Raw genomic sequence first — 21,491 nt, forward strand, 5'->3', positions numbered from 1 at the left:
ACCATCTTAGTTGAAGTATTGGTCTTCTCTTTACATGACCATAGTTTCCTTCTTAACTGAATTTACAACACTCCAGTCATTTCTAGACATGTCACATGGTTTCCTCTCCATCAGACATGGGTGGCCACTTAAAGAACTACCTGAGAAAGACCAATCAGGTGTAAAAGCAAAAGTCATGAAATCAATACAAACCAAAGTCAGACATACGGTATTATCTATAACATTTTATGTGGATGATATAGGAAAGTTAAAACTGTGTTAAGCAGCATGGGCAGTAATTGGATGTGTGTTTTTAAGAGGTTGCTCTATGGGTGCCTGGGTGGCTCAGTCAGTTAAGCGTCCGACTTCGGCTCAGGTCATGATCTCACAGTTCTTGGGTTCTAGCCCCACGTAGGGCTCTGTGCTGACAGCTAGCTCAGAGCCTGGAGCCTGTTTCACATTCTGTGTGTGTGTCTCTCTCTGACCCTCCTCTGCTTGCGCTGTCTCTCTTTGAACCTCAAAAATAAAATAAAAAACAGTTTAAAAAAATTTAAGAGTTTGCTCTAGCACAGTTGGAAGATGAGATCAGAAGAGCAGACTTGTAGGTGCCTGGGTGGCTCAGTTGGTTAAGCATCTGATTTTGGCTCAGGTCATGATCTCATGGTTAGTGGGTTCGAACCCCACATTGGGTTCTGAGCTGACGGCTCGGGGCTTGGAGCCTGTTTTGGATTCTGTGTCTCCCTCTCTCTCTGCCCATCCCCCACTTGCGCTCTGCCTCTCTGTCTCTTAAAAGTGAATAAACGTTAAAAATTTTGTTTTAGAAAAAAAGCAGACTTGAGGGGCACCTGGGTGGCTCAGTCAGTTAAGCATCCGACTTAAGCTCAGGTCTTAATCTAGTGGTTTATGAGTTCGAGCTCTGCATTGGGCTTCTTGCTGTCATCGCAGAGCCCACTTCAGATCCTGTCTCTTCTCTCTCTCTCTCTCTCTCTCTCTCTCTCTCTCTCTCTCTCTCACTGTCTCTCTCAAAAATAACCTTTTTTTAAAGAGCAGGCTTGAGGTAGGGAGGCAAGTTGCATTAGTTATCTATTATTGCCTTAACAAATTACCACAAACTTAGCACCTTAAAGCAACAGACATGTATTATCTCACAGTCCTGTAAGCCAGAAGTCTGAGATGGCTCTGCTGGTTTCTCTGCTCTGGATTTATAAAACTGAATTCAAAATGTTGGCTGGATGGATTCTTAACTGATAGTCTGGGAAGACTCCATTTCCATGCTCATTTGGGTTGTTGACAGAATTCAGTTCCTTGTGATTGCAGGACTTGGGTTTTCTTGCTAGCTGTAAGGGTGGGGGCCATCCTTAGCTTCTAGAGACTTCTTTGGAGTTGTAGCATGTGGGTTCCTACATCTCAGGGCCAGCAGTGGTATGTCAGATCCTTCTCATGCTTGGAATTGCTCCCTTTCTTAAAGTCAGCTGATGACTAACCTTAATTATATCTGCAATGTCCCTTTACAACATTACCTAGATGAGTGATGGACTGAATATCAGAGACAAGAATCCTAGAGAGTAATTGTTAAGGATACTGCCTCCCACACAAGTTAAAAGACTGCTATAGTAGAGCTGGGGGGGATAGATGAAGACTTTGTTTTTTAAGAATTTTTTTTTAAGTAATCTACACACAACGTAGGGTTCAAACTCACAATCCCAAAAGTTGCATTGTCTACTGACTGAGCCGGCCAGGTGCCCGTGAAGACTTACTCTTAAGGCAGGAGCAATGGGAATGGAGGAAGGGGGATGAAGAGAGGCCTTAGTGGGTAAATCTAGACACTCTGGTCACTGATCAGAGGAAGAAAAAAGAGCAAAGGCTCCAGGGAAATGGACTTCGCAGAGCCATGAAAATAAAACCTGTGCGCCTGCAGAGAAGTGTGCTTTGGGCAAGCGGGCCAGTTCTTGTGGAGAATCCCAGCAAGTCTCAGGGAATCGGAGGAACGGTCTCTCTCTGAAAGCAAGTGCGAAAGATGGGGCTGCCCAACAGCACTGGCTGGACGTCTGTATGAGGAGCAGGTAGACACTGGATGCCTTGCCATCCCCCTGTCCTTCCCGTTGACTTTCTAGAGAAACTGCACCAGGGAGGCATCAGCCTTGGAAAACCAGGCCTAGTGGTGATAAAGGGAGAGGCGTTCTATTGGAAACCAGCACTCCCCAGGCCCCCTTCTCTACTTCCAAAATTCTAGGAGGCATATTTTACTTCTTAGCAAAAAATTAGAGGATTCCTCTCTGAAAAAATGGAATGGCCTTAGAATCAAGACACGTAGATACTGATTTTAAGCAATGGCTAGATATCCAGCCAGATTATCCTGCATTGACTTCCACCAGTTCACAGGACCCGTCCAAGTTCAGAGTTTGCACTTAGGTTTTGAACAGCTCAGTCTTAAATGTTAATGAAGCCAAAATCACCAGCCATTGTTTCTGCTGCTGAGTTCCCATTTGTCAGAGGCAGGCCTGCTCTCCTGGGAGCCCTGTTAGGTTTAGGATGCCACCTCTTTTGTTTTGACCCCCAACAAGCAGGTCAGCAACCTAGAACCCAGCACCGTTTTCACTGTTGTGGGCCACTTTCCAAAACACTCTTCTCTTCTTGCAAAACTTGCCATCCTCCACTGCCATCCCCATCCGGGAATTACTACTAATTAGTAGACAACATTCTCCCTTCCCTATTTTTTTCAAAATTGAGATTTACCATAATCCTTTTGAGAGGTGTTATACTTACATCAACTTCCTAGCAAACCTCAGTGGAAAATTAAATGTTGGTAACTCACAACCATGTTTGAAAAGTTGCCGACGTCCTGCTTTGGGTTTGATTGATCTGTTTCTTATGGCTTTCAGAATTTTGTGCTTAAATCTCTTGTAGGAAAGGTTATTTTTAGTTCTTAAATCTCTGAATAGATTTCTCAGCATCTTTTGAATTTACTGAATTAGGATTCTAAGCTTTTAAACATTGAATAATACCTGAGGCAAGGCTTAGTATCCCCTTGCCCCTCAAAGCTAGGAAGTGTTTGAGTTCATTAGAATCCACTGAAATACTTTAGTGAAGTGCTGTTGTCAAGGGAATAAAATGGTTGAAGAATTGGGGGATGGAGGGATGTGGGAAGTTTTGAAACCCAAAGGGCAAGCTAGAGAATTCTAAAAGAATTTTTTTTTTTTCTTTTTGCTTTAAGAACAAAACACCAGTAGAAATGCAAATATATGAAAAGAGTCACTCTTACTCTTAGTAGGAGAAATGCAAATTTAAAGCCAAAATGAGATAGGTATCATGATTAGCAGAGATGTTTTTAATGGATATGTCTTGTTGATGGGGTTTTGGGGTGATGGTGGGATTCGGAGCTGATGACCAAGAAAGAATTCTTGAAGATGTCTTTCGTGCAAAAAAAGTGATTTTATTAAAGCACAGGGACAGGACCCGTGGGCAGAAAGAACTGCACTGGGGTTGTGACGGGCAACTCATTATATACCCTCAGGTTGGGAGGGGGTTAGGGACAGCATAAGTCTACAAGGAATTTTGGAAGCAAAGTTTCCAGGACCTTGAGGGGCTATCTGTTGTTAGGAAAACGCCATTTATTACCATTTAGTAAAGCCTCAGTCATGAGACCCTTCAGATGTGTATCAGGGGACCATAAGCTTGTAGTATGATTGCCAGCAATGTATCTTCGGGGAGTTGAGATAAAGGAAATTTCTTTTTTTTTTTGGAAATCAATTTTTTTATTTTTTTTTTTTTACAAATAGTTTATTGTCAAATTGGTTTCCATATAACACCCAGTGCTCATCCCCACAAGTGCCCTCCTCCATGCCCATCCCCCCCCACATCCATCAGTCCTCAGTTTTTGTCAGCATTCAAGAGTCTCTCATGGTTTGCCTCTCTCCCTTTCCCCCACCATTTCCGCCCTTCTTCTCCCCCTTGTTGCTCCGTCAAGTTCCTCCTAATCCTCCTATACGTGCAAACATATGATATTTGTCCTTCTCTGCCTGACTTATTTCGCTCAACATAACACCCTCAAGGTCCATCCATGTTGCTACACATGGCCAGGTTTCATTCTTTCTCATTGCCATGTAGTATTCCATGGTATAGATAAACCATATCTTCTTGATCCATTCGTCCGTGGTTGGACACTTAAGCTCTTTCCATGTTTTGGCTATTGTAGAGAGTGCTGCTGTGAACATTGGGGTACATGTGCTCCTATGCATCAGCATTTCTGTATCCCTTGGGTAAATTCCTAGCAGTGCTATTGCTGGGTCATAGGGGAGTTCTATTGTTAGTTTCCTGAGGAACCTCCACACTGTTTTCCAGAGGGGCTGTACCAGTTTACATTCCCACCAACAGTGTAGGAGGGTGCCCGTTTCTCCACATCCTCGCCAGCATCTAGAGTTCTCTGATTTGCTCATTTTAGCCACTCTGACTGGCGTGAGGTGGTATCTCAGTGTGGTTTTGATTTGTATTTCCCTGATGAGGAGGGATGCTGAGCATCGTTTCATGTGTCTGTTGGCCATCTGGATGTCCTCTTTGGAGAAGTGTCTGTTCATATCTTCTGCCCATTTCTTCACTGGGTTGTTTGTTTTTCGGGTGTAGAGTTTGGTGAGTTCCTTATAGATTTTCGATATTAACCCTTTGAGATAAAGGAAATTTCTAAAGGAATTTTTATATGTTAAAGTAGACGTACATGATCCTGGGGCCGGGGGGGAGAAGTCAGGATAATGTTAAGCCAAGATTCCCTTTTGCCTCAAGCAAAGTGTCATCATCGAGGCAGCTGAGCTCCTAGAGGGACTCTGCTTGCTTCAAGGACTTGTCACTGGGCTTTAGGCAGTGAAGGAATTTAATTCTTCATCTGGCTTTGTTTCTCACATCACCCTGGCAGGCACTTAATCCCCCTTATATCTTGATGAGGGTGATGTTAGGGCTCCAGGAAATGGAGTCTATAGGTTTCTGGAGATTAGGCTATGGATAAGATTGCCTTTTTCTTGCAGTTTACTAAGTTATCCATAAACTGAAGGAGACTCCTGTCCTGCATAACTGTGATCTCTGTCAGTCAACCATTTGTTCTCCTTTCCTCTCCCCTGTTCTTGGGCAGCCAGCAGTGTCCGAGGAATATCACACATGTCCCACCAGGCGGGGTTGGGGGGTGCTCTTGACCTGTACTTTGCCTTCAGCTCGTCCCACACTCCCTCACAATTGTGCTAGTATAGATGTGAGGAAACAGGTACTTCCCTGCATTGCTGGTGGACTTTCCTATTGATTGGTACAAACCCAGAGGAGAGAGCAATGTGTCAAAATCTGTTCACATTTAAAGCACCCAAGACCTTTGACCCAGCAATTCTGCTTCCAAGAACTTCTTCTTAATGGAAGGATATTACAACATTGTGATAGCAGAGACTAGAACAACCTAAATGCCATTAATCAGAAACTGGTTAGGCCTCCTGGGTGGCTCAGTCGGTTAAGCGTCTGACTTCGGTCATGATCTCACCCTTCGTGGGTTTGAGCCCCGCGTCGGGCTCTGTGCTGGCAGCTATGTCAGAGCCTGGAGGCTGCTTCAGATTCTGTGTCTCCCTCTCTCTCTGACCCTCCCCTGCTCACACTGTCTCTCTCTTTCTCTCTCTCAGAAATAAGACAATAAAAAATTTTTTTAATTAGAAAAAAACTGGTTAGACATATTGTTCATTTAAATAATGGAATTACATGCAGTCATCAAAGAAATAGGACAACCCTTGTATACTGATATGGAAAGATCTCAGAGATGTATCTGTAGGCAAAAAAAAAAAAAAAAAAAAGCAAGGTTAAGATTACTGTGTGTACTGTGCTACCATTTGTTTTTAAAAATAAAAAGTATAATGAGGAGTGACTGCTAATGAGTACAGGTTTCTTCTTGGGGTTGATGAATATTCTGGAATTAGTGATGATGGTTGGACAACCTTGTGAGTATACTAAAATGCACAGAATTGTAAACTTTAAAATGGTAACTTCAATGGTATATGAGTTCTATGTCAGCAAAAATACAGAGATCATAAAAGGTATAACCTATGCACAGAAAAATATTCTCTCAAAGGATGTATTAAAAACTGCTCATAGAGATAGCTTTGGGGGAGGGGATAAGACTGGAAGATAAACATAATCTTCGCCATAAACACCATTGCATGCCTTTTGAGTTTTGATATATGTGCATGTATCATCTAATCAAAACATTAATAGTTTATAACAAGAAGTAAATCTGTTGATTATTAAATCTACCATAAAAGCAAATTTCTAAGATTTTACCTAAGATTATACTCCATTGTGATTTAACCTTAATTTTATTGTCAAGCTAGCAAACTAAGAAGTACTTGGAAATATGAAGAAATTCGTGTTTAAACTAATTAAAAAGAAGAAAAAAACTACAAAAGTGTAAACTAGCAGAGAAAGTGGGCCATGCTAATTAGAGGGAATTAATTGGGTAATTGCATTTTACCTGCTTAAATTCCCCTGTCACCTTTAATTGGAATAACTATTCTCTTTACTTCCAGTCCCTAAACCATTGTGTGGTATTGATAGTGTTGTGTAAGAAGGTTCTGAATCCCACATCAAGAGTGGCTTTATTTAAGTGGAAGATTCCATAAACCCTGTATGGCTGATAATAATGGAAACAACCTTGGGATTATAGAAATTGTGATTGAACTTGGTTAACTAAAAAGAGAATCACTTAACCAAGTATGCTGATACACCATTATAACTGATCGAGGTGACTTGAGGAACCTTGAAGCAAAGGCCCAAAGGCAGGTAAAAATGCAGTGAAAGATTATCCACACAGCTTGACAAGGTGTTTACTCAAGGCTGTCAGTTGTGCGTATATTTGATCACTTGTGATTCCTACACCCACTCCTCTTGTTCCCTAAGTGTAAATTGGTCCAAAGGATATTAAGTGACCCTTGAATGTCTTAGAAAAATAAATCTTAAGAAAACTAATTTGGAACAGAGGTATCTTTCCCACACATGGAGACCAGTGTTAGGGTAGAAAATTCCATGCCCTAACTTTAGTATTAGCACAATGAAAACCCCTATCTTGCTTTTTCTCCTATTGCTTTTATAAGGAGTAATGTGAGCATGAAATAGAGAAACGCTTGAGGAGAGAGAGGAAATCTACTCACCATGTAATTGTTTTAGATACATCACCAAAGAAGATGTTGCTGTAGCCTCACTGGACAAGGTGAAGAATGATGGGGGCCATGTTCGTCTGATCACAAAGGAGACCAGGCCACAGGACCCTTCTACAAAGTAAAATTTCATTTACTAGTAGGACATAGTAGTACTGTGTGTACTCCTTTAAATTTTTTTATTTAATGTTTGTAATCATACTTTACCTTGATATGGCCACCTTACCGGTTAGAAAGAGCTTTCACAGTATGGTAACTCCTGCACCCTCCTAGCAGCCCTATGAAGAATTGGATGTCCTCACCTTAGAAATTAGAAGGACCCTCAGACCAGGTGGACTAAGTGGTGTGCCCAAAACCATTAGATGCTAGGAGACCTGAGGTCCAGTCTGGGCTCTGCTTCCCAGTCATGAGCTTTTTCTGTCACAAGGAGTTTTTCTTTTAATGCTTCTAACAAACAGCCATGAAAAAAAGGCAAGCATTTGTTGTAATTCCATGTAGGACTTTTCAACATAATTGAGTCATGTACCTTTTCCTTTTATCTTAGCAAATTTTTAAAAAATTATAATAATCAATTGAGTGCATGTTCTGTTTCATTTCTAACTTTGATTCAGTCAACTCTGAGTTTACCTGGAAGAGGCACATACTTAGCAAGTCTAATGTTGATAGCTCCTGTCCACACTGCTAACTTCTTGGCTCTGTCACTGTATGGATGTGACTGTTTCTGGGAGGCCAGCAGATGCTCTCAGAGAGTGTCATGGACACCTGAGTAATGGCCTCTCTGCCCTAGTGAGGTCTGTGGCCCAACACATGTAGAGCACGGTAGCACCAGCTCCAGCTGGGATTTTACATTGGCCTGTCCTTTCCCAGCTGGAAGAAGCATTTTTTAGCTTCTCATTTTCCAACTTCTCCAGATGTTTCAGTCTGATTGTTTAACTTGAAGATACATAAACTCCCAAGAGAGGCAGCATATCTGCATTGAAATGAATTTTTTTAACACACCACTCTTTCCTTCATTTGGCACGGAGCATCGAGTGCTGACTGTGGCTATTTTCATTTCCACACTCAGTCACAGAATCCATGGGTCCTACATTTACTGGTTATCAGTATTGAAATTTTAAAGGCTGTTACAGGAAGTAGTGATTATTTAGACTAGTGTACGTGTTCATTAGTTAATGTTTTGTTCACTTCTAGAAAGTTCCTTGATGATGGAGTATGTGCCCCATTTCTGAATCCCTGCATAACCCAAGCAGATCTCACTGTGAAGCATTCTGTATCCAAAGGCTATCTGCAAGCTGTGGATAATGCAGGAAATCCACTTTGTCTTCTCTGTCAGCAACCTACTTGCCAAACTAAGCAAGAGTGTAAAGTGAACACTTGGGAGTCACGGTTTTGCTCTCTGAACTGTCAAGAAGAGTTTTGGATTCGTTCTAATAACAGTTACCTGCGAGCCAAAGTATTTGAAATTGAACACGGTGTGTGTCAGCTATGTAACCTAAATGCACAGGAACTCTTTCTCCGTCTGAGAGATGCCCCCAAAAGTCAGAGGAAGACTCTTCTGGATATTACCTGGATCTCAAAGCTCCCGTTAGAACAGGTAAATTATAATCCTCTGGCAGAGAGAAGGCAGCATTGTATTGAATGATGAATATTGACTCGTTTTCTTTTTTTTAACTTTATAGCTTATTATAGCAGCTTTTGAAAATATGTGTACAAAAGTAGAATAATCAACTCGTATAGCCATCACCCACCTTGAACAGTTACCAACATTTTGCCTTCATTTTCATCTGTCCTTCACCTCAGTTCTTTTTTTCTCCTGGAATTATTTTAAAGCAAATGCCTGACAACATTTCATTTCCTCTTTTATTTTTTTAAAGTGATCTCTATGTCCATTATGGGGCTTGAACTCATGACCCCAAAATTGAGTCACATGCTCTACTGACTGAGCCAACCAGGTGCCCCTCATTTCCTCTTTAAATCCTTTCATTATGCATCTCCCACAAAGACTTCCTCCCTCCTTCCTTCTTTCTTTCTGTCTCTCTCAAATATAATCCCATACCTGGGCACCTAGGTAGCTGAGTCGGTTGAGTGACTCTTGATTTCCACTCAGGTTATGATCCCAGGGTTATGGGATCAAGCCCCACATCAGACTTTGTCTGAGCATGAACCTGTTTAGGATTCTCTCTTTCTCTCTCCCCTGCTCATACTCTCAATAAATACATAAATTTTAAAAATTCCCTTACCCCAGGACCCATTATTATACCCAACAGTTATGATTCCTTAATTTTAAGTCCAGGCTTGGTATCCCAGATTGTCTCAAAAATGTCTTTCTGCAGTTGTTCAAGTTAGGATCAATATATGACCCACATATCATATTTGTTCATTATGCCTCTTATGCTCCATTTAATCTATAATATGACCCCATCCCATTTTTACACCATTGATTGTTCAAGAAGTTGGAAATTTTGCCTGTCGGATTTCCTACATTATGGGTTTGTCTTCCTGTATCCTCATGGTATTATTTGACATGTTTCTCTATCCCCCTGATTCCAGAATTACAGTTATTAGATATAGCAGCTTAATTAGATTCTGATTAAACTATATCAGGGAAAGATCTTAACAGAAGATACATCCCATGGAGAAGTACCGATGGTCTGGTTGTCACTTTTCGTGATGTTAGTATTGAATGACCGGGGGCAAACAGATAATCCCCAAAATGTAGTTCATTACAAGGAGAAGAAAACATTTATGTTCATCCCACTGTAAAATGTAATTTTAGCAGAACAATTTATGAAAAATATTATTCTTAGAAAACAGTCATCAATATTCACTTTTATTTCCAAAACTCAATTGGTTTCTAATGTTGTGATCTTATCGGTTCTAAGTTTCAAACTAGAGCATAATGTGTAATTTGGTAGTGTGCTTAATTTTTAATAAATCACTCCTGGGCCATTCTGTGCCCACTAAAATATTGAATAAATTTCTGCCAGTTGGTCAAATCACACACTTTTTATTAGTATCACCAAATTATGACAGAATTAATTAAGCATTTCTGCACAGATGAATTAGCATGACTTTGAGAGCTAGAGAATTATACTACTTCCTTCATGATGTCCGGAGTTCCTGAAATATCCTTTTGTCTAATTAGATACAGATTCCCATGGCCGGCGGCATGAAGCTGATTTTAATGTCATCTTTGTTCAAAACCATGGACATAAATAAAAACAGTCTTTGTATTCATTTTTATCATATTTAAAAAACTACAATGCTGTGAGCTGGTTTTTCTACCTCAAGTAGAATGTGAATATACATCCCATCTTAATGTGGGTCATCACCGAAAATAAAGTGCATACGTGTGAGCTGGCCTAAATAGTGCTGCTTTAAATGGACATCTTTGTCTATATGCACGTGATAGAGGTTTGTCGTAGAAACTTCCTCCCAGTCCATGGAACTGGGGAGGTTCTCAGACGAACAGCAAAAAGTTCTGGGTGACCGCTGTTAATATTAAATTCTCACTGTGACAGTAACAAATGAACGTGGGCCAATGATTAAAGATTATCTGACTCAGTTATATTCAGAAGTTTTTTATTTCTAACGTGTTCTTATTCTTTTCACAGTTTTGTTTTAGTGACTATATAAACTAGCCCAAAGGTGCAGAAGCAAGTAATTTTTCCCAATCTGTCAGGAGTCGTGGTATTTTATACTTGTTTGTAATTTTTTCAAAATGGGTTAGGTAAGGGAAAAAGAACTTTCTCAGAAACGTATTTTATTGCTTTCAAATTGCTAACCCAAAGGCTTTTTCCTATTCACAATAAAAGCTATAAAAAGCCATCCTAATGTATTTTTTGCTGTGATTGTGCTGTGTAAACATGATTGCACAAGGCAAAACCAACCATTCCCACAGTGCGTGTTGAAAAATGCTGATCTTGTGTTCTTATTGTAGCTTAATGAAATGATAAGAAACCCAGGAGAAGGGCATTTCTGGCAGGTGGACCACATCACGCCAGTGTCCGGCGGCGGAGGACAGTGCTCCCTGGACAACCTGCAGACCCTCTGCACAGTTTGTCACAGAGAGGTAGGTGAAGCTTTATAGACCTGTTTGACTTCATCCTGGGACATCAGATCAACAATCAGGTGGAAGGAATGGAGGAGTCCGTATCCCTTGTCTGAGATCCGAGATGCATTTATCCCTTTCATCACCTAAGTTTCGTCTTGAGGCCTGTGTAAGTTCTCAGTCACAGACAGAAGAGAAGCTACTTCCCTTGTAATTCATTCTGGGACAGGAAATTGTCACCACCACCTAGAAGAAAATGAATATAACTTACACAGTCTCGAGAAGACCCAGACCATCAAACTAGAAGTTTGGTGAATTGGGGCAACAACATATATTTGCATTTGCAGCTAAGGAAGTCCCGAAATGTCAGAGGACAGTAATAAATGTTTCTAGGGCCAACCCAGTTCAACGTGCAAACATTCACTCCTGACCCAAGTGCGAAACCTATTCACCTTGGCACCAATTTGAGCAATTACCTGTTCCTTAAAACAGGAAGGGAAAATAAAATAGTTTTATTTAATAACTAGGATGAATTTTTAACGGGCAGTCTAGCAAAAGGATCTGATTAAAATTTTCTTAGAAGCATACATTCCACATGCAACTTTCTCTCCACCTTTTTTCCCAATTCTGGCAAGATGTAAGCATTTGCCCACATTCCCGTGATGAGCGTTCATAATGTCTATCCTCCAAAAAGGCTACCCATCCCCCTGCTGGGTACACGTCCACTGCACCTGATTTAGCTGTGCCCATCCTCGTGAACTTTGAAGTTGTTCAGACATTCTTTTGTTTACACACCGTTCCTTACATTCTGAGGTTGTTCCTTCAGATAGATTCTCAGATGTAAAATCACTGAGTCAAGTGTTTGGATATTTCTGAGACGGTAGGACTTTATTTCCAAGCTGTTTTCAAAAGGACACTGCTCTGTTATGCTCCTCCCGCCCTGTCGGTGGAGGCGGGGCTCACTTAACTGCACTCCTTGGTGCACAGTGGTGGGAGAGGAGTGGCCAGCCACTATTTTGTGGACCACAGACACTGATGTTTTTAAAAATGCTGATTAATGGTATTTACACTCCCCAAAACTGTTCAAACCCTTTACCAGCGTTCATAGTGTTTAAGTACTTTTTTAGCTTTCCTTTCATACTTTAAATTCCTTCACAAATGTGATTTTTACATAAACAGGATCTTATAAGCAGGGTTGTTTTATTTTATTTTCGTCTCTTAACCCTCTCTTCTCCCCCCACCCCTTCCCTCTGGATAACTTCACACATACATGAACTTCATCTGGGGGAAAAAAGTCATCTGATTTACTTCTCAGCTGTGAAAATTATTAGCACATTCGAGACCTGTAAGAGAATTAAGACAGAACCAAAAGAAAACCCATCACCTTCTGTGATCGTTTTTTTAGACTCTCGTGAAAATTTTTATTTGTGGGAATAGCAGGAGAATCTAGTTCTGACCTACCTCATTTTGTTTCTCTGCATCGGCTTGGGGTGGGGAGTGGCTTCTGAGCCCACAGAATAGGAAGCAGGCGGGCCCTGCATGACTGCACCCTGAGAAACTGCAAGATGCTTTCTATGAGGCCTCACTTGTGTGAGGAGAATCAGGGCCTCCTGTAGTCCCGAAAGGAGAGATTCACAGTCTCAATGGGGAGTAAGTCATTCTCCAAAGCATCTGATCCTAAGTGAATCTAGGACCTCAGCGCACTTACCAGAGCTACTGCGAACCTCTGCTAGTGGGTGTGTTGATAAAGTAGATTCTTCCAGAATAACAAAATGCAAAGAATTTTTGAGTTTCTGAAGCCACCACTTTTTCCTAACAAGCATATTTTTTAACTTTTAGAGAACTGCCAGACAAGCTAAGGAAAGAAGCCAGGGGAGAAGACAATCTCTAGCATCAAAGCATGGATCAGATATCACAAGATTTTTGGTAAAGAAATGAAGTAGAAAAGTTTTTCAATGGATGACAAATGCTTTCTAGGTGGAGGTATTTAACACAAAAAGTTTTGTCATGTTTCTCATTTAAAGAGTGAAAAATTTCAGAGAAAAAAATCAAGAATTCAACTTTCCTTTTCATATTATATGCTTTTAGTGTTCACTACCTTCTGAAAATATGTAACACAAACTGAGAAACAATAGTAAATATTTCTGTGGCCTTGATTTCATGCAGACTCTCAATTATGTTTCAGTAAGGTTTTGTTAAGCTTTCATTTCTCCCTACAGTACCTTAATCATGGTATTATGCCTAGATTATATTTGAAAAATATACTCTCAATTACTTGAAAAATGCTGCTGGATTAGTGTTGTCTCTGGACTGCTGCGTGTATAAATGGAACATTGGGAGACTGTATGGTAATTTCGGAGGCAGAGCATTCAGGAATTCTGGGTCAAGCATGAGCATCCTGGTTAGTATGCAAGAGAGACTCTTGTTTACGGACTGCCTCCAAAATGGGCTTGGGGTACACATTTTGAATGTTGCCCTGTTAGTTGTATTTCTTAGCTAACTATTCTTATTGAAAAGATGCCTCTGAGAAAAAGCTAATTGGACCTATGGTGTTGGTAGATAGTCTGGAGTCCTAGATCAAGTAATTTTTTAAAAAGATTTTAAAAATGAAAACATAAGATGTCAATTTAACTGAAAAATGAAGTTTAAGTTCATGCATAAAACGAGGCTTACTATCAAAGCACACTTTGGCTCCTGCTTATCATTTGGTTTTAAAAGTCCTGTCTTATTAAAAGTGTATTCATGGTACTTCTTTTAACAGGAATGAGGAGGGGCACCTGGGTGGCTCAGTCAGTTAAGCGTGCGACTTCGGCTCAGGTCATGATCTCACGGTTCGTGGGTTCGAGCCCCGTGTCAGGTTCTGTGCTGACAGCTGGCTCAGAGCCTGGAGCCTGCTTTAGATTCTGTGTCTTCCTCTCTCTCTGACCCTCCCCTTCTCATGCTGTCTCTCTCTCAGAAATAAATAAAACTAAAAAATAAAAGGAGTGAGGATGATAAAACACCACATACAAAAGCATGATCAGGTGGGGATAAAAAGTTTCAAAATATGGTGGGTAGCTCAGTTGGTTAAGCATCCAGCTGTTGACTTTGGCTCAAGTCATGATCTCATAGCTCAAGGTTTCGAGCTTCATGTCAGGCTCTTCGCTGGCAGTACAGAGCCTCCTTAGGATTCTCTCTCCCTCTCTCTCTGCCCCTCCCCCACTCACATGCACAGGCTCCCTTTCCCTCTCTCTCTCTGTCTCTCAAAATAAATAAATGAATTTAAAAAAATACATTGGTGGGGCGCCAAGGTGACTCAGTCAGTTAAGTGTCCGACTTCGGCTGTGGTCACCATCTCAGTTCATGGGTTTGAGCCCTGCATCAGGCTCTGTGCTGACAGCTCAGAGCCTGCAGCCTGTTTCAGATTCTGTGTCTCCCTCTCTCTCTCTGCTCCTTCCCTGCTTGTGCTCTCTCAAAAATAAATATTCAAAATATTTTTTAAGTAATAAAAATATACAATGATAATATTAACTTGTAATTGATATTCAACAATAAAAACATGATAAAACAAAACCAGGGTACAATCCTGCAAAATGTCTAAACCATGAAAGAGTTAGAACTACACAAAATCCAGGTCCAAGGAAGAATACGTACTTGAAAGTCCTGTTTGTACTTACTGTTTGGATGTAAACTTCATTTATTTATATTTTTAAACTTCATTTATTTGAGCACTTTACCATTTTAATTAGTAGCTCGTGTTTATGTAGACAACTTGTTTTTAGAAAGACTGTACAATCATGAATTATCCTTCCAGAGTTGCTATTAAGTTTATAACTATTTTTATTGTATAAGATCAAGTAACATTTATTTTATAAATTGGGTCAGGCTTTCTTTCGCCTCCTTTCTGCTTTGTTGGTCAGGCTCTTTGCAGTTTTCTGCCTCATTGCCAGGGTAACCTAGGATTCCTCACGGTTGAGAGCTGAGAAACCAGCAGGTTGCTTTTCCTCCAGCATGGAGTGTTTGCGAGTGAGACTTAGACCTAAGTAGGTCAGATGTCAGTGGAGCTTGCTCCTTAGATTAAACTGAGGTGGCAGCTCTAGGAACAGAGTTCTCAGATGTAGGAAATGTATGATGGTTTCATATTAAAAGACCCATGAAGATGGTCTCTCTTTGCAGATTTCAAACTCCCAACCAAACAAAAATGCTAATACGATCATCTAAAAGAATAAAATACTTAGGAATAAATTTAACTAAGGAGGTGAAAGATATGTCTACTGAAACTACCATACTCTCATGAAAAAACTGAGAAAGACACAAATGGAAGAAGAATTTCTATTGTAATAAGGTGCATACAACCCAAAGAAGTATAGAGCTGCAGTGCAGTCCCTATCAAAATTCCAGTGGCATCTTTCAAAGAAATAGAAAAAAAAAAAATTCTAAAATTTGTATGGAACCACAAAGGATCCCCAAATAGGCAAAGCAACCTTGAGAAAGAATAACTGAGGCATCAGGCTTCCTGATTTCAAACTGTATTGCAAAGCTGTAGTAATCAAAACATTACGGTATTGCCATAAAAACAAACCCATAGATCAACAGAAGAGCACAGATATCCCAGAAATAAATTCATGCAGAGATATTCACCTGATTTTCAACAAACGAGCCAAGAATATATAGTGGAACAAAGATGGTCTCTTCAGTAAATGGTGATGGGAAAACTGGACCCCCCTACTTTATACCATACACACAAATCAACTCAAAATCACTTAAAGACTTGAATGTAAGACCTCAAACAATAAAACTCCTCAAAGGAAACAGTAATGATTTAGGTCCAAGATAGTGGCTAGGAAGACCTCCTCCCCTAGACACACTGAATCTGTACTCACATATAGAGCAACTTCCTCCTGAAGAAGAACTGAGGACTGATTGAACAGCTTTTGTACAGCAGAGGAGACCACATAGAGAATAGCAGGATAAACAGACACATTAGCAATGGGGACCCAATCCTGATGTAAACTGCATTGGGTAGGGCCAGCACGGAAGGACTCATGCACAGATCTGCACGCTGGGGCAGGGAACAAAAGCAGCAGTTCAAAAGGCAACTATACTATAAGTGAACTAACCTTAGAGTATCCAACAAACTGAAGAAGCTGCTAGAATTTTCCTCAGACTCAGAGGTGCTGGTGTGTACTATTGTTTACATTTAGCCTTCACTCTGACAGCACAGACGGGTTCAAGGTCCCAGAACTGTAGCCAGTCTGCTGCATTAGCAAACACCAGGTCCCTAGCCCACACCAGCCTGACATCTCCCGAAGGGGGGCCCCACAACCACACCTGCCTGAGCTCCAGTGCAGTGCATACCAGGGCATGCCCTTAGTGTGCCCATTACAACTGCATCCAACTTAACCGAGGTAATACAGGCACAAAGCACTCCAGGACACCCCAGGTTTCCACCTGCTTTAGCTCCAGCCAACTCACCAGGGCACCCCCTGTGTGGAGTGTCCTGGGGCCCCTAGGCCACACCCATTATAGCTGGAACCATCTCTCCAGGGTGCCCCATGCACAGAATGCCCTGGGACCACCTAGCCCATGCCCACTTCAGTTCCAGTTAGCCCACCAGGGCACCCCTTTTTGGAACACCCAAGGAACCCTGCTCTGTGCCTACTTCAGCTCCAGTCATCTTACCCAAGTGGCCCCAGTGTAGACTGCCCAGACCACACCCTGTACAGCTCCAGCCAGCCAGCCAAAACCACCAGGCATACACCATCTATACCAGGCATGTTCCTACACAAGGCCATTCATCAAGAATTGGAGATGTAGCGGTTTTGCCTAATTCCTAGAAACACAGAAAGTCAAACAAAATGAGAGAGGGGAATATTCTCCATACAACAGAACAAGACAAAACTTGAAAAAAAATTAAATGACATTCATCAGCCTATCTGATAAGTTCAAAGTAATGGTCAAAAAGATGCTTATCAGACTTGAGAAAAGGCTAGATGAATGCTAGACATATCACAATTCCACATTTCAAGGTCTACTACAGAGCTCTCATAATCAATAAGGTACTGGCACAAAAATAGACACAAGGATCAATGGAACAGAATAGAGCGCCCAGAAATAAACCTATACATATATGGTCAATTAATCTATAACAAAGGAGGCTGGAATATACAATGGGGAAAAGACAGTCTCTAATAAATGGTGCTGGGGAAACTGGACAGCTACATGCAAAAGAATGAAACTGGAACACTTTCTTACACCATACACAAAAATAAACTCAAAATGGATTAAAGACCTAAATGGGAGATCTAAAACCACTAAAATCCACAAAGAGAGCACAAACAGTTATTTCTCTGACATCAGCCATAGTAACATTTTTTCTAGATTTGTCTCCTATGGCAAGAGAAACAAAGGCAGGAAAAAAATATTGGGAATACATGAAAATAAAATGCTTCTGCACAGCAAAGTAAAACATTGACAAAGCTGAAAGGCAAACTATGGAATAGGAGATATCTGCAAATAATATCTCCTAAAGGGGTTAATATCCAAAATATATAAACAACTATAACTCAACACCAAAAAAATTAATAAAGATCCAATTAAAAAAATAAGATCGCTTGAATAGACATTTTCGCAAAGAAGATATACAGATGGCAAGATATACATATGATAAGATGATCATCACTAATCATCAGGGAAATGCAAATCAAAACCACAGTGAGAAAAATCACATCAGTGAGAATGACTAGTATCAAAGAGACACAAAATAGCAAGTGTTAACAGGATATGAAGAAAAAAGAACCCTCATACACTGTTGGTGGGAAGACAAATTGAACATTCACTATGGAAAACAGTATGTAGGGTTTTTTTGAAAATTAAAACTGGAAATAAAATATGATTCAGTGATTCCAGTGCTGGGTATTTACCCAAAGAAAATAAAAACACAAATTTGAAAAGATATATATACCCCTCTGTTTACTGCAGCATTATTTACAACATCCAAGATATGGAAGCAACCCAGGTAGCCATCAATAGATGCAAGAATAAAGAAGATGTGGTATATCTACAGTGGAATATTACTCAGACATAAAAAATGAAATTTTGCCATTCCAGACAATATGGATGGGCCTAGAGGGTCCATCACTTATGCTAAGTGAAATAAGTCAGACAGAAAAAGATAAATACCATATATTTTCACCTACATGTGAAATCTAAAAAAAATCAAAAGAAAAAACACCCAGAAACAGACTCTTAAATACAGAGAACTGATGGCTGCCTAAGGAAAAGGGGTAGGCAAAATAGATGAAGGAATTAAGAGGTATAAACTCCCAGTTATAATAAGTTACAGGGATGGAAAACACAGCACAGGGAATATTGTCAATAACTAATAATTTTGTATGGTGAAAGATGGTAACTACACTTATTGTGAACAGTATATAATGTATTGAACTGGTGAATCACTATGTTATACAGTTCAAACTAATATAACAACTATACTTCCAGAAAAATAGTGGGTGAGCTCCTTGATAGTAATCTTGGTTACAGTCTTTTGGATTTGACACCAATAGTAGCAAAAGCAAAAATAACCAAGTGGGACTATATAAAACTTTAAAGCTTCCATATAGTAAGGAAACCGTTAGCAAAATGAAAAGACAACCTACTCGGGGTGCCTGGGTGGCTCAGTTGGTTAAGCATCTGACTTTGGCTCAGGTCATGATTTCACCACTTGTGAGTTTGAGCCCCACATCGGCCTCTGTGATGACAGCTCAGAGCCTGGAGCCTGCTTTGGATTCTGTGTCTCCCTCTCTCTCTCTCCCCATCCCCTGCTTGCACACTGTCTGTCTCCCTCAAAAATAAAACTTCAGAAGACACACAAAGACTGAAAGTGAAGGGGGGAGAAAGATATTCCATGGAATATTTCATTCCAAATGGAAATGAAAAGAAAGCTTGTGCAGCTAACTCAAATCAGACAAAACAGACCTAAAAACAAAGACTACAATAAAAACCATGAAAGGCATTTCATAATGATAAAGGGCAATTCATCAAAAAGATATAACATGTACACACACACACACATACACACACACAAAGTAGGATAACCAAAATATATTAAGCAAATATTAACACACCCAAAGAAAAACTGAGAGCAATGCAATAATAGTAGGGGATGTTAACATTCCACTTACATCAATGAATAAATTAACCAGAAAGAAAATCAATAAGGAAACACCAACCATAAATGGCACATTAGACAAAAAGTAGCTAATACAGAACACTTCATCTAAAAGCAGCAGAATACACTTACTTCTCAAGTGTACATGGAACATTCTCCAGGATAGATCACATATTAAGCCACAGGGGGGAAAAAAAATTCCAGTAAATTCAAGAAAACTGCAATCGTAAGCAGCATCTTCTCTGACCACAATGGTAGGAAACTAGAAACCAAGTACAAAAAGAAAACTGGAAAAAATCACCAAAATGTGGAGATTAAACAACACCCTACTGAACAGTGAGTCAGTGAAAATATCAAAGAAAAAAAAATTTAATAATGAAGACAATTTAAAACAGAAATAGGACGCATCAAAATCTATGGGATGTAGCAGAAGCAGTTTTAAGAGAAAAGTTCATAGCAATACAACCTACCTCAAGAAAAAAGAAAAATCTCAAACAATCTAACTTTATACCAAAAGGAAGTTGGAAAGAAGAACAAATAAAACTCAGTAGAAGGAAGGAAATAAAGATCAGAGTGAAAATAAATGAAATAGAACCTTTAAAAAAAAAAATGATAGAAAAGGGATGCCTGGGTGGTTGAGAATCAGTTGAGTTTCTGACTCTTGATTTCGGCTCAGGTCATGATCCTGTGTCAGGTTCAGTGCTGAGTGGGAAAGCGATTAAGATTCTGTCTCTCTCTCCCTCTCCCACTCCTCTCCCTTTCCCCTCCTCTCCCTCTCTGTCTCTCTCAGCATCTCTACCCCACTCATGTTCTTTCTCTAAAAATGAAAAAAAATAAAATAAAAATAAAGATAAAAGTCTTTAAAAGACACAATAGAAAATATTGATGAAACTAAGAGATGGTTCTTTGTAAAGATAAAATTCAAACCTTTACCTAGACTAACCAGCACAAAAAAAGGAAAGGTAAAATAAATCAGAAATGAAAGAGGAGAGGTTACAACTGATGCCACAGAAATATAAAGGATCATAAATAAAAGACTACTATGAACAATTATACACCATCAAACTGGACAACCTAGAAGAACGGGAAAAACTCCTAGAAGCATGCAGTCTTCCAAGACTGAATCATGAAGAAATAGAAAATTTGAATAGACTGATTACTAGTAAGAAGATTGAATAAATAATCAAAAACCTCCCCAAAAAACAAAAGTCCAGGACCAAATGGCTTCACTCATGAATTCTATCAATCATGCAAGGAATATTCAATACTTGTTCTTTTCAAAGTCATCCAAATAACAAAGATGAGAGGAGGGAATGCTCCCAAACTCATTTTATAAGGCAAACATTACTGTGATGTTAAAACCAGACAAAAACAACACCAAAAAAGAAAATTACAGGCCAATATTCTTAATGAACATTGATGCAAAAATGTTCAACAAAATATTAGCAAAAAAAAAAAAAAATTCAACAATACATTAAAAGGATTATGTACCATGATGCAGTGGGATTTATTCCAAGGATGCAGGGTTGGTTCAACATCTGCAATTATTTTGATATTATACACATTAACCAAATGAAAGACAAAAATCATATGATCATCTCAATAGATGCAGAAAAAGCATTTGACAAAATTCAACATTTGTTTATGGTAAAACAACAACAGGGGTATAGAGGGACTATATCTCAATGTAAGAAAAGCTATATGAGACAAAAACCACATTTAACTTCATATTCATTGGTGAAAGCTGAAAAATTTTCCTCTGAGATCAAGAACCAGACAAGGATGCTTATTCTTGCCACTTTTGCTCAACAGATTTAATACCTAGAAACAGTAATCAAGTGAGAAAAGAAAATAAAAGCTACCCAAATTAGAAAGGAAATAGTAAAGCTGTCACTATTTGTAGATGACATGATACTAGAAGTAGAAAACCCTAAGGACTCCACCAAAAAACTGTTATAACTAATGAATGAATTCAGTGAACTTCAGGATACAGAATCAATATACAGAAATTGGTGGTGTTTCTATACAATAATAAAGTACTATCAGAAAGAGACATTAAGGAAATGATCGCATTTACAACTGCATCAAAACGAATAAAATACCTAGACATAAATTTAACCAAGAAGAAAGACCTGTATGC

General features: G+C 39.6%; 1 protein-coding gene and 1 long non-coding RNA gene across 4 annotated transcripts in view; one reads left to right on the plus strand and one right to left on the minus strand.

The window, feature by feature from the left end:
• ZRANB3 (zinc finger RANBP2-type containing 3) overlaps positions 1-13,485 on the plus strand; it is a 285,634-nt gene extending 272,149 nt beyond the window's left edge. For both annotated transcript variants that reach the window (XM_039229949.1, XM_039229948.1), the window contains 4 exons: positions 7,162-7,272; positions 8,343-8,745; positions 11,092-11,223; positions 13,042-13,485. In XM_039229949.1, coding sequence (XP_039085880.1) covers positions 7,162-7,272; positions 8,343-8,745; positions 11,092-11,223; positions 13,042-13,140 — 745 coding nt within the window. In that variant the 3' untranslated portion in view covers positions 13,141-13,485. The remainder of the gene's footprint in view (positions 1-7,161; positions 7,273-8,342; positions 8,746-11,091; positions 11,224-13,041) is intronic.
• Positions 11,217-21,491, minus strand: part of LOC120230378 — a 35,646-nt gene continuing 25,371 nt past the window's right edge. The window contains exons 2-4 of one of the 2 annotated variants that reach the window (XR_005527989.1): positions 12,664-12,812; positions 12,473-12,545; positions 11,217-11,448 (exon numbers count right to left, since the gene is read on the minus strand). This is a non-coding gene — a long non-coding RNA (uncharacterized LOC120230378). Of the gene's footprint in view, positions 11,449-12,472; positions 12,546-12,663; positions 13,015-21,491 lie in introns of those variants that run through there. The other variant, XR_005527988.1, reaches the window with a different exon arrangement.

The sequence above is a fragment of the Hyaena hyaena genome, unplaced genomic scaffold (genome assembly GCF_003009895.1).
Source record: "Hyaena hyaena isolate Hyena2069 unplaced genomic scaffold, ASM300989v1 scaffold_41, whole genome shotgun sequence".
Classification (NCBI taxonomy): Eukaryota; Metazoa; Chordata; class Mammalia; order Carnivora; family Hyaenidae; genus Hyaena; species Hyaena hyaena.